General features: G+C 34.8%; 1 protein-coding gene across 2 annotated transcripts in view; it reads right to left on the bottom strand.

The window, feature by feature from the left end:
- Positions 1–13,865, bottom strand: part of LOC124232348 (leucine-rich repeat-containing protein 49-like) — a 136,219-nt gene that overhangs the window by 37,040 nt on the left and 85,314 nt on the right. Inside the window, exons 11-13 of one of the 2 annotated variants that reach the window (XM_046649303.1) lie at positions 12,079–12,186; positions 10,239–10,322; positions 5,570–5,736 (exon numbers count right to left, since the gene is read on the bottom strand). In XM_046649303.1, coding sequence (XP_046505259.1) covers positions 5,570–5,736; positions 10,239–10,322; positions 12,079–12,186 — 359 coding nt within the window. The remainder of the gene's footprint in view (positions 1–5,569; positions 5,737–10,238; positions 10,323–12,078; positions 12,187–13,865) is intronic. The other variant, XM_046649311.1, reaches the window with a different exon arrangement.

Here is a 13,865-nt window from a genome sequence, read left to right as displayed (position 1 = left end):
CATCCAATGTAAGCAAAGAAAACATTACACCAAGTGTTTTCCCATTTCTGGCAGGAGAAAGAAAGCTGCAATATGTCATTTTACTGTAGAGTTATCCCAAGTACAGTGAACAGTGAAATCATTAATGGGATATACCAAAGTTTTACAGAATTTCTTCCCTTTAATGTGCCTATAATTTTTTCATGGATACTTGTTTCCAGGCATTCAGTTACACACCCATAAGCCAAAGGTCACAGACATTGTAACACAAGAATTAGCCACTTTTTTGGCATGCTGAAATACTAAAGACTATAAATGGGATTGCTAAAAATGGAAAACTTTATGTAGTATTAAAAAAACAAATCAGAACACTAAGGAAGAGACTTTGTGGCCCTCTGACTGCCTTTCTACCTTTAGAAAGAGCCAGGCTTATATCATTCCAGAAAGATGAAATTTAACTATATTTTTAAAGATTTACAGAGAATGTAGTAACACAACTTCTAATATTTAAAACATTCACTTTGTACTTTCAGATAAAATAGCAGACAGGCTGAGCACATGTGTGAAACCCTTCCCTCTAAGACCCTAAGTGATTAACATGGTATAAAGCCACAACAGCAATAACAATCTGCAGCAAGAAGTTTCAGCAAAATTCTGGAAGCTGGAAAGTGAAGAATGTTGAGTGACAAAGAAGGACAAAGGAAGCCATTGCTTTGAATATGCATTGGGGACAAGAACAAAGATGGCAGCCAACATGCCCAGTAGAACTTTGGAGAGGAAAGAACAGTAGATATAATAGAAGAAGGAGTGAGAAGTGAGAGTGAACACAGGGGCATCAGTTGAAGATCTATAAAAGGACCTTGCCACCTACTGCTCCCACTGCCAACAAAAGTCAGAGTAGCATCGCAGATCAGTGGGGAAAGAAAAGCATATTCAATAAATAACACTAGGGCAATTGGTTATCTCTATAGAGGAAAAATAAACAAATCAGATCCCAACCTCAAACTTAAAAAATCAATTCCATGTTAAAAACTAAAATATGAACAGCTAAATGTTAAACCTTCAGGAAGACAAAATGGGAGATATTTTTATAATCTCAATGTGGTAAAAGATTTTTTTTCTTTAAATGCAATCTAAATAGGTAAACCATAAAAGAAAAGATACAGTTATTGATATCTTCACAATATTAATAGTATTTAAAGTCAAAGACATATATGAGCAAAAAGTATATCTAAATCTTATAAATCAAGAAATAGCATGATATACATTTAGAGATTTGGTAGAAAAGGAGTTGGCAAGATATACTTAAAAAAAGAAAAGAGTAGCCACATAGGTAAAAGGAAAATCAGGTGAATATGCTCTCAAGAAAGTCAGTGCAGAGAGCCTTTCGACAATGCAGAGTGTCAACTATGTCAAACGGTGTGGACAGTCCAAGTAAAATAAGGTCTTAAAGTTCAAAAAGTCAATATGGATCCTCTGGTTAAGAGCACCTGGTATAGACGTATACAAGGTATAACAAGCTCTTTTAGAAATGATTCTACCTTTCTGATGTAAGAGATTTTACAGGAATCAGATAACCACAAACTACACTGAAGAAATTATCTGCAACCACTAGAAGTTATAAGTAACTGATGTTGCTTTATGGTCTCCACCAATAATTCACTCTCTCAAAAGTTTCATTTTTCTGACTTCATATATAAATATCATCTGTCTCCTTGATTTAACAGTTTTTAGGTCATTAAAAAGGGTCAGACTGGAGCCAGCCTGGTGGCATAGTGGTTAAGTTCACATGCTCTACTTTGGCAGCCTGGGGTCTGTGGGTTCAGATCCCAGGCACAGACCTGCACACTGCTCATCAAGCCATGCTGTGGCGGTGTCCCACATACAAAGTAAAGGAAGACTGGCACAGATGTTAGCTCAGTGACAATCTTCCTCAAGCAAAAAGAGGAAGATTGGTAACAGATGTTAGCTCAGGGCCAAACTTCCTCACCAAAACAAAAGGGTCAGACCAAGCTAACATAATGGTGTCTCCATGGCACTTTGAACTGACATGAACAGAAAATAAATCTTTTGTCAGAAACTATGGCTCTCTTTCCTAATGATTCATTCCTGTTCTCCGTATCCTCTCCATTGAACCCATTCATCACTTTTCCCGTCTCTCCCAAACTTTTACTTTGTGGTCCTTGCTTAAAAAGCCTCTGACTTTGTGGAACTCCTAATAAAAATTCTGAAACTCTTGGCAGTAACTATAAGGCACAAGAATTTTCACTAACAGACACTTCCTCTTTCTCTTGGAACTGATTGCTTGTTTTTGAAACACAAAAGTAAACACTATCATTTTAAATTATTTTAGAAGGTCACAAAATTTGGGGCCATAAGCTGCTTAAAAAGTTCAAAGTCATAGGAAAGTCACATTAATACTCTGGAAAACACCTATCAGAGAGAGTTTTGCTGGGTAAAAGAGCCAATTAGTAAACAAAAACCCTACTCCACTCACTGCTGCCCCAACACTAATAAAACCTGAAGAGTGAACAGCCCTCTAACAAGAGCACAGGATGCACGGCTGAGATTGCGAGGAGATGGTCATTGTTGAATACCTCGGCCCTTGCTTCCACGCCTAGTTCTACCACCAACAACTTTAGTGTCTATGACAATAGCTTCAACTGATCTTCTCTCCTCTGATGACTTTCACTTCTACTCTTCTCCAACAATCCATTCCCATGGCCCAACAATGGCCTCCAAATTGCTTTTAACATTTTCATTACGTAGATATGTTCCACCTCTAAAATCTTCAACTTCAAAAACTTACTCTGACCAAAAATTCCCACCATTCTAGGTCACTATTAACCCTCTTACTTTATATACTTCTCATCTTCAACTTCATTTACAATTCCAGTACCAGAAACACTAAATTTTCTCCCAATCTGTCGGCAACCTTCTGTTTTTCAATTCCTTAAAAATCTAGCCTAGACCATAGGACCCATCATTTCTTTCTTTTGTCATTATACTTGAATTTCTTATTCCTTATCTTTGATCCTTTGTCTCCTCATTCTTTATCAGACATTTAGCTTCTTTACTGTTGTATCTAGTTTCTGTGCTCCTGGAATACCCACTCAACAATTCAGACTACGGTTGCTACAACTTCATGGTCTCTAACCTCATTTAGTTCCTCAGAATTTTCTCTTAATCTTTCAACACTTCCCCAGTTAGCTCCTTCTGGATACCAAACAAGACCTGAAAAAATGGAGAGATATACCATGATTTTTAAAGTGATGATTTATTAGCTTACAACTGTCAATCTTTCTGAAATGAATAACTTAAATGGCATTTGAATAAGATTCTTAACATTTCTATTTAGATTAAATGATTTTACATTTAAAATAATATGGAAGAACAAGTGTGCGAGAATTGAAACTTTGAAAATAATGAAAGCAGATTTCCCCTACTAGATATTAAAACTCACTACAAAACTACTATAATCAAAATAGTCTGGTATTGGCATAAAGCATATAAATAGAATAGTAAAATGGAATAGAAAATCCAGAAACACATTCAAATATTTATGGGAACTTAAACAAGATGAAAATGGCATTCTCATTTAAAAAGAGACTAGCTTAATTAAGGAATGCTATTAGCAAATTGAATAGTCAACTGAAATAAAATTAAGTTAGACTCTCACCTAACACCATATTTAAAAATAAATTTGATGTATTAAAGGACTAACTTTTAAAAGCTTATTAAAACTTTAGAATAAAATTTGCAAGATTATTTGGACAAACTTGGGACCAGGAAACCTTCTTAAGGAATACAGGAAAAATATTTTGTTAAAAAGAGAAATCAGAAATAGAACTGATGTGTAGTATTTCCTAAGTCTAAATCCAAAGATATAAAGATTTATCTTTATAAAGTGATATAATTCTAATCAAGTATAATTATATTTTGACATTTAAATGATATTAAATAAAGCTCTAGGGCAATATAAAATGATATGTTTGTTATATAAATTATCACTTAATTAGAATTTCTATTCTTGTTGCCTTATTTTTCTAGCTGAAAGAGCTGAGCAGTCCTACAAGGGAATACCCAGGACAACTGAGAGAAGTACACTGATCAATATAAATTAATCCTATAACTAAAATTTTTGAAGTATACTCGTCTAAACATATGCCAGACTCTTTAACTTCAGAAAACTTTCAAAATATTATTCTAATGCTTCCTAAATTACTTTCTTTATTACATTCTTTCTATACAAAAAGCTTAAAGAATACTGCCTAAAAACCTGAAATAAAGTTACAGTATAGTTAGTCTGAAATGTGTTTCAGAATTTGGGTAAGGTCATTAGATAACTGCTTCATCAAATGAAACAAAATGGAAATGCATTCTATCTTTGATTTTTAGGCTTTATTTTAAAAGTACACATATATTTAAAATTACAAATAAACTATAAAGATAAATATGCTTTATGCCCCTCTCATTTACTTGATTCCAATATCAAGTGGAAGAGAAAGAGAAATATGTGAAGCCTAGACAGTGTGCTCAGATTTGCTCATGAACTAGGGGTATGTAATATGCGACACGCATCATAGAAGAAAAGAGGTTGTGAGTCCCTGGAATAGACAGATATGGTAGAACACAACTGGAGTAATTATTCATATTTTATGCCGAATTGCTTAATACCACCAGTAAGGAGTAAGGTTTTGTGATGGCTGCTGGGGACACAACAGAGGTCAAGACAAACAGGATTCTTTTCCTCTTGAAGCTTACCTTTTAGTGGGGAAGACAGATATGAAAGAACTCATTACCCATTAGTTATTTAATTATGGTTACGGTAAGTGCTAAAAGGGGGAAGTGCAGAGTACTGAGAGACAAAAAGGGTATCTGACCTAGATTAGTTGCTGGGAAGGTTAGCGAAGGCTTTTCAGAGGGTGTGGGGTTTAAATTTAATACCTCCAGGCTGGGTTGGAGTTAGCCAGGGCAGGTGAGGGAAGTGGTGCAGGGAAGCGGTGTCAGGGGAAAATACAACTGTTTCCAGGAGAAAGTTTCTGAGGCAGGAAGTAACCGAACCAAAACTCATTGAGGCTGCAGCGTGAGAATAAAGTGGCTGATGGTATGGAATAAAGTAGGTGAGGTGGAGAGAGGACCTCATAGCCTTTATTAGCTAATCTAGATTTTTTCCTATGAAAAATAGGAAACCACTGAAGGGTTTTTAAATTATGGGTTAGATTATATTTTTAATATTTCCATCTTAACTTTTAAATTTAAACTTCTAATTTCAGTAGGTTTTCTTAAGAAAACTATTTTTTTTTTTCCTGAAGAAGACTAGCCCTGAGTTAACATCTGTGCCAATCTTCCTCCACTTTATATGTGGGTTGCTACCACAGCACGGCTGCCAAGTGGTGTAGGTCCATGCCTGGGATCCAAACCTGGGAACCTGGGCCGCTGAAGCAGAGCGCACCAAACTTAATCACTAAGCCATGGGGCTGGCCCCAAGAAAACTATCTTTAAATAATTATATGTGAAATAGTCCCATTTCTGCTCCAAATTCAGTTCTCCAAAGACACTCATATCTGGAAAGAATACCATTCCATACCCTGTTTCTTCTGGAAATGCAGAGATGGTGCTTCCATCAACTTGACAGGGGTCCTGAGAAGGAGAATCAGAATCTTTTCTATCTTGATTTGCAGCAATACTGGTTACTCGATGTTGTTGCAAGTCCCACTTTCGAGCTACGTTGTTAATTGTTAACCTTTTCTTCTCCTGTGAAAAAGTCCATTGTGACAGGAATTACATAATGCAATTTTTGTAGCAGGTCATTATCCAAGGAGCACAGACTAATTATTACACTTTCAAAGGAGTCTATTCCTTAAAAGTAGCTACCAAACATGCATTCTAAAACAAAGTACAAATGGCCTTTATCTACTCTGTGCATTTACACATCTCAATAATGGTCTATTATACTCAAAGAAAAAAATAATCTACAAATAATAATTACTCCCATTGGAGATACAAAAATTTACTATCTAAAAATTTAATTTGACAGAAATTTATACAGTTAAGGGATATCTGAAATTTTAATTTGACAGAAATTTATATGCCTTTGTGTTTAAACATAGCAAGAACAAACTAATGATACTTTAATTTTCCTGTCCAATAATTAGTACTAACATGGTGGATAATCTTGATGGAGAGAGAGGAAAAGGAAAGGGATTAATTAATGTTCCAAGCTTCATAGTATAAATTACAACGTCTGAAAATTAATAATTATATGTAGACCACTAAAAGAAATAGTACTAAGTTGAAATATTTCTAGGTAACCAGTACCATCCTAGATAAATAGGGAAGAAGTTAATTCATCGCATGTAATGGATGCCTTAGGGCAGTAGTTCTCAAATTTTAGAGTACCTCAAATCACCTGGAGAACTTATTGAAACACCAAGTGCTGGTTCTCACTTCATTCTCATTTAGTGTTTTTGAGTTGGGGCTCAAGAATCTGCATTTCTAACAAGCTCCCAGGTGTTGCTAATGCTACTGGTCCATGAACCTCACTTTGAGAACCACTGGTTTTGGGCACTGGGGCTCCATTCTCTCACAGAAACCTGTTGAGAAAGAGCAGATCTAGACTACTGAAAGACACTGTGCAATGTTGAAACGTTTCTAATTAAACTATATACACTGATGCAAAAAAAATCACTATTCTGGTAAAGTCTCCATTATCAAAATTAATGTGTTAAAGCGGCATGTCAATTAGATCAGAGGGCTGAAAATAGACACTTGCCTCTCCTCTCTGCTAAGGGCACGATCATCCACTGGAAACTCAGCTGTGTGATACTGACCCCTCTTCACCGGCTCCCCCGGAGCCCGGCGAGGCTCCTAGGAAGATTCTTTGCCCATTCCCTCAGAGCATATATAAATATATACTTGTAGAATAACTATATTTAGTTCCACATCTTTGCCTATATTTGGTTATCTAAAATTTTAGCACGTAGGAATGGCACTGGATAGGAATAAAAAGTGATGAGAAAGCTTAATTAAAACTAAACTTTTTCGAAGTTCTATTTTTGTGTTTAAAAATGTTTTTAGCATGGGTTCTTTTTTTCTATTGCTTGGTATTTCGAATTCATCTATATAATTCAAAGGGTTATACTTAATATGTATATACTTCTGAGACTTTTAAAATTTTTGTATGTCTTTCCCTGAAGCAAGTAGGAATCTTTTGTTCTTTTGTAATTTTTTCCCCCAAATCTATAAAAAAAAGGTGTTCTACCTTAAGGAATTCTCTTTCAGTTATTTGCAGATGACTGGGACAAGTAAATTCTCAATCTAAGCAATGCCACTATTTTTACTCAGGACCAAGGCCACTTTAAGAGAGGGAGGGACAGTGAGTGGATGGACGATGGCTATCCTGCTGACTCCATGCATTTGGTTTTCTGGCTGACTGGGGGTTGGTAGAAAGAAATATTCCTAATGGGGTAGATATAGCAGTGCTTAGAAAAAAGACACAAAATATCTCTGCACCACTGAGCATGTTAACAAATTTATAACAAGCTACTCTGAAAATGCAAACAGTTTCCTATACCCACTCCAAAGTTAAGCTTCTTTCACTTGGGTTATTAAAATCAGATCAACACCAGGTTAACTAAGAGAATGGATATTTTTCCTGGGGCCAGGGAAAGGGAAGACATTTTAGAAAAGGACTGCAACCTGGGGTCAGGTAGGTATCATTGGCTGGCCAGGGGGCCACGTAAGAACTCTAGGTATCTGTGGGACAAGGGGAAAAAAAAAGCACTGGCCAGCCTGGTGGCATAGTGGTTAACGAGCTCCACTTCAGCGGCCTGGGGTTCACCAGTTCCAATCCTGGGTGCAGATCCACACACTGCTTATCAAGCCATGCTGTGGCAGGCCTCCCACATATAAAGTAGAGGAAGATGGGAATGGATGTTAGCTCAGGGCCAATCTTCCTTAGCAAAAAAGAGGAAGATTGTGGCAGATGTTAGTTCAGGGCTAATCTTCATTAAAAAAAAAAAAATTAAAAAAACAAAAGAAGGCTAGACATTCTGCAAGACAAAAAGAGAGGGTACCCAAAGAAAATTTTACGCTTAAAGATCATGGATGCATTTGGCGTATCAGTTACAATCATGTTTCTAAAGCTAGATGGCAATAAATTGTCAACTCTGTGTTAAAGTGACAATTATTTTAGAAGACGCCAAATTTCAGCTTCTGCCACTTGAGTCTATTCATAGCTCAAGCAATACCTCACCAGTATATACCATAACTATTATTCTCATTCATTTCCAAAGTTGCAAGGAAAATAGAAAGATAGAAAAGCAACAAGGCAAAAGATCCATGTTGATACACTCTTCCTGTCCCTCTATAACCACCCGCCCCATTTTCTTAATGATCAATATGTGTTGTCACGTGAAACAATCCCCACCAAATGCTGAGGGTTTTTGGTATCATGACCCAGAATCTGAGCTAGGGCTAGAACCCAGGTCTCCTGATTTCCCATGCTTTTCCTCTTATTGAAAAATTTTAAAGCTAAATAACCCTCATAATTAAAGAGCCCCTTTTAGTGTCTTGAAGAGAAACATTAGCCATTTTTTGAAGTTTTCATACAAATTTTCCAAACATTTAAAAATCACGTTTGCTAAAAATTTAATGGCACTTTTCCAAAAACTCTGATGATAACAAGCAGCTGAACTGAATACATAACAAAAACCTTTCGGTTCAAAGGTGGAGTCCACGACAATTTGTTGCCTATGGGGGCTTTACTTACGCTGGTAGCCTTAGAGCTAAATCATCAATGGAGTTTCTAAGTTTATTCTTCCTTTCTATTGCCCAGGGCCCACACAAAAGTGTTCTTTATGTAGCTTTAGTCTATTTATTCACATATTTTTATTCATTTATTCACTCATTCATCTGACAGCAGCAGCTACATGATAGGAAATAATATTTTTTCTAAATGAATCATTCAGAAAATTTGCCACTAGTATTATCTGGCAATGGTAAATCTTGCTCCTACACATTTAAAAAATATTGCCTAAAACTACTGTATATTTCTTATAAACCAAGGTGTTTCTGGCCAATCTATAGGGATATTCCAGCATAAGAAAGACTAAAATCCTATTGGCTAAATCAATAAAAAGGTAGAGGTGTCAAGAGAGGGTTTAGGCACGTCTGATTAACGGATGAAGAGAAAACAGATAAAAGCTGGTGAGGAGTCAGCAGGTTAGAGATAACAGCAGGTGAGAAAATTACAGCACACTGACGAACAGTTCTAATTACTTTTGAAGTAGTTGTCCTGAGCTGAGAGGGCTTGGGACCAAGTTGTGGCTTTTATTTTTTGTTATTTTAGGAGTAGTTTTCATAGAGTAAAACACACAGATTCAAATGTACTCTTTGGTGAGTTTTGACAATGCATATACCCGTGTAATCCATACCCCTATCAAGATCACCACATTTCCATCACCCCAGTAAGTTCTCTTGTTTCCTAAGTGTATTGTATACAACTTTGTATCCCTACCAGTCATTTTTGAATTCTGAATGCCATTTTAATTTTAAAAAGAAAAGTACCTACATAACAGAAGAATGAGTAGTGATAATCAGGGTGATATCCTTAGTTTTAGAACATAGTATGAAGCGTAACATGAGCTATAAACTTTAAGCTGTCTTTATTATACTTTGAGATGATATAAAATATTTTAAAAGAAAATATTTTATTTAAGGAAAGTAATATCTGATATGCTAAATCAGTTAAAACCAGTTTAAAACAAGTTTTAATTCCTAAATTCCTCAAGATCTTTACTACCTCTACATCAGAGAAGCTAATGAAGTTTTAAAATTTAAAAAGCTACCGTTAAAAAAACCCCAAGTAGCAGAGCTCATTAAAATCTATCAGTAAAGATGACAGACTCTCACAGAGGTTTCCAAAATGAAGTGCACGTTCTGTGAGAATATATAAGGCGATGCCCTGGGGTAGAAAAATAGCAAATTCTGTTATATTTATTTTTTCTCTCTTCCTTTTAAAGTTTCTAGTTTTTGCATGTGTTTTATAATGTACATTATATAGTATTTCAGAAGCACTAGTTTACTTATAGGTGGTAATTTATAAAGTTTAGGGGTGTTTATTTCAAAAAAGCATTCTAACGATGGGATTGAAAAATTTACAAAGTTTGGAAATGACTGTTCTAGCTGACTCGCTAGCTCGCTTCAGTGTTTGAGTATGTGTACACACACATGCATGCAGACATCAGAGAAAATACCTTAAGCAGTGATTGTTTTTGACTTTCCCGCTTCTTCTCTTCTTCTTTTTTGGCTATAACAGACGCCATACGCCTTTCTTCTTCCTAAAAGAAAATTTTTAAAAAGTATTATTAAGTATTTAATCTTTTTTAATGCTAAATATCTTTGGTACTGCAAGTCCGTTTTCTTTGTGAGAGGCATACTACTTGCTAATAGAAAATATGCCCTCAAAGAAAAGGTAGTATGTTCCTCTTTATTTTCTTTTTCCTTACTAATTCTAAAAAACCTATGCATTCTTAACTCTACTCCCAACTCTGGATCTGAGATGAATCTAGCTAACACAAGAAAGAAAAATTAATGAGAAGAAAAAGAAAAAAGGGGAAAGCAGGTTTGTATAATTTTTCTTTATATACCGTGCACTAAAATTCCACATAGAAAGACTTAACAAACTTTCTACCTTGAAGATAAAAAAGGGTCAAAATTATACTTCTAACAATTTTGATTTGATCTATGGTTGTAAATCTGAGCTTTTTAAATGATAAAACAAGAGAGAAAGCCTTTTAAAAAACTCTTCATTGATACTAATATTCTCCATCAATATCATTACTTTTACTTTGTTTTTAAGTTGATTTGACCAGTCTAATTTCTTAAATTCTAAAAACCATGAAATAACATTATAGTTTAGAAAGTTTAAAAAAAAAATCAGTCATAATCCTAACACCCTAACTCAAGTCTTATCATTTCTGTATCACCTTACAATATTTACTATAAGCACATTTTTAAAAGTTGTGATCTGTATGCACAATCTGGATCATGTTTTCTTCCCTGAAGATTGTCAAATTTTAATAGAATAAGATATAACCATGTAACTTTCAGTTTTGATTATCAAAAGATTTGTAGGCATTCAAAATGATGTCACAATTTGAGAAAACAATTTCTTCATAAAAGACAAGTTTCAAACTATCTTCAGAATCGGAAACCATGAAAAGTAATTTAGCACATTTGAAGGAGAACTCTTTTAGAAACGAAAAATTACAAAAACTGAAACTAAAAATTCAATGGAGGGAGGTTGAAGAGCAGATTTTACACAGCTGAAGAGAGAATCAGTCAATTGGAAAATAGGTCAGAAGAAATTTTCCTATATGCTTTCATAGCATCCTAGACTTCGCTATCATAGCACTTAACTTGTTTCATTTTAATTATCTCTGGTACTGGGGCCAGCCCTGTGGCCAAGTTTGTGTGCTCTGCTGCGGCAGCCCAGTGTTTTGTCAGTTCGAATCCTGGGCGCGGACATGGTACCGCTCATCAGGCCATGCTGAGGCAGCATCCCACATGCCACAACTAGAAGGACCCACAACTAAGAATTTACAACCATGTACCAGGGGGCTTTGGGTAGAAAAATGAAAAAAATAAAATCTTTAATTATCTCTGGTACTGTCTCTCCCCTCTCCTGCTCCAAACAGCTCCATGAAAGTATGGACCATGTCAACTCCTGGCACATAGTAGATACTCAATAAATGTATATTTAAAGACTGAACTATTGAATATAAATCTTTATATATCTATTCAATAATTTCTTAAAACTGGAACTGATAAATCAAATGGTAGACATATTTCTAGGGCTTTTGATATGTTTGCTAATTGCCCTCCATAAATGTAATACTAATTTACATTCCTACCAAAAGTCAACATTTGACTTAAAACATGATGGATAGTCATAAGAGCAGTTCGCCAAATATTTCTGTGTCTTCCCACATCCAGGCCACATTGTGAGATAGCACTTCTTGCCCCCTTGAAGTTAGGTGTCATCATGTGACTTGCTTTGGCCAATGTCATATGAACAAAATGACATGTGCTTACTTCCAAGTGGAAGCTTTCAAAGACCAGGTATGATATAGCTATTCTCTCTCTCACTTCTGCTACAGAATCTGCAAAGCTCCAGATGGGGTCACTTTGAAGGCCTTGGTCCTAGAATGAGGACAACACAGAGTAAAGTTCCAAGACCACATACTATGGACAGACAGGCAGTATGAGCATGAAATAAACTGTGTTGCTTTAATCTACTAAAGTTAGAGAAGTTGTTACTGTAACATAATCTAGTCTATCCAGAGCAGTATATATTTTATATTAGAATTAAGGAAGACCAAAGAGGACATGAAAATGTATTTCTAGAAGTATTATAAATGCTTCTGAAAACAAAGAAAAGACCTAGACTAAAAAAGCATATTAAAGATGCACAAAAGAAACTATCACGGAGTTAAAAAGGAAACTAGAAGTACATCCATTAGAAGACTCTAATTTTAGAAATGAAGAAATGAACGCTCTGAGAAGTTTAACAGTTTATACAAGGTGACACAGCTACTGACCATGCCAGGATCAGGACCAGAAGCCACGTTTTGGGAGAAATGGGATTTGTAGTATTTCTTATAATAAGGTTATATTTAAATGTATTTTACTGATTTTAGAAAGATGAAAAAGGAGAGGTAAAAATTCAGTAGTAATCTGCCATATGATTTATTTGTTTTAAAGGGAATGGAAATGTAATGTGACTTCTGGTGAAGTATCTTTTACAATATGGAAAATAGTTATTTTTAATGTTTAAAGGCTGAGTAGAGGTAACGAGGAGAAATAAACTAAATAAGAAATTCAGAACTTTGATTCTGAACTTCATAAAATAGCTGGATTAATAATTATACTAAACTCTTCTGTTCAGTAAATACTGATTTGCTACCTATTAAGTATAATCTATTTCAGAACCAACTTTTTAAAAGAGCAAAATATATTGATGTTCAATTGTGGACTCATCTATAAAATGTGAACTAGAAACAGATTGGTTATTCAAACAGTACTGGAAACTGCACGGATCACGCACTACACACACTTAAGAGATGATTTCATCAGATTTTCAAAAAGAATTTGAGCTTCTATTAAAGGCTATTTAAAGTAGGACTTTAAAAGGAAAGCTAAACCTAGGAAAACTGGATATACACCAAATCAATTCAACTATTGGGTGTTTTTAAAAAAATTTATGCATCTGATGACTATATTTCAGCCCCAAATAATTATAGAGTAACTAAACTTAGAATAAAAAATAAACCTCTAATTGTAAAGATAAGCTATAAATCTGTTGGTAGGGAGGAAAAACTGTAAAATTTTGGCATCATCACGATAATAGTCAAATTTCTGGGAAAAAAGCCATATCCTTTATGTAGCAAAAGAAAAGAATCTATCTGGGACCAAAACAAAATCTACTTTTTTCCTTACTTCAGTTTGTCACGAAAACCCAATATAGAAACGATTTCAAATTAATTAAGAACTGCAGCCATTTAATAGGTGTTTGATAACTTAGATTATACTCTGTTAGCAGATTATTAAGGCTCTAAAACAATGCATATATTATATGAAAAGAAGTTTTGCTCCAAAATAAATAACGGTAGTCCTAATATGGGTAGCAATTTATTATGGGGAATTTAAAAAAATGAATGGCAATGTGGTGTTTTAAACTTCAGAATAGATAGTTATAAAAGACATTGTTTTCCTTGACAACATCAAATATTAAAACAGACTTTAAAATCACAGAGTTTTTGTCTAGAAGAGATGGTCCATATTTTTCATTCAAACAATCTTTTTTTTACAGAGAAAACTGA

This window comes from Equus quagga, chromosome 2, assembly GCF_021613505.1.
Source record: "Equus quagga isolate Etosha38 chromosome 2, UCLA_HA_Equagga_1.0, whole genome shotgun sequence".
NCBI lineage: Eukaryota > Metazoa > Chordata > Mammalia > Perissodactyla > Equidae > Equus > Equus quagga.
This window is presented reverse-complemented; position numbering and strand designations above follow the sequence as displayed.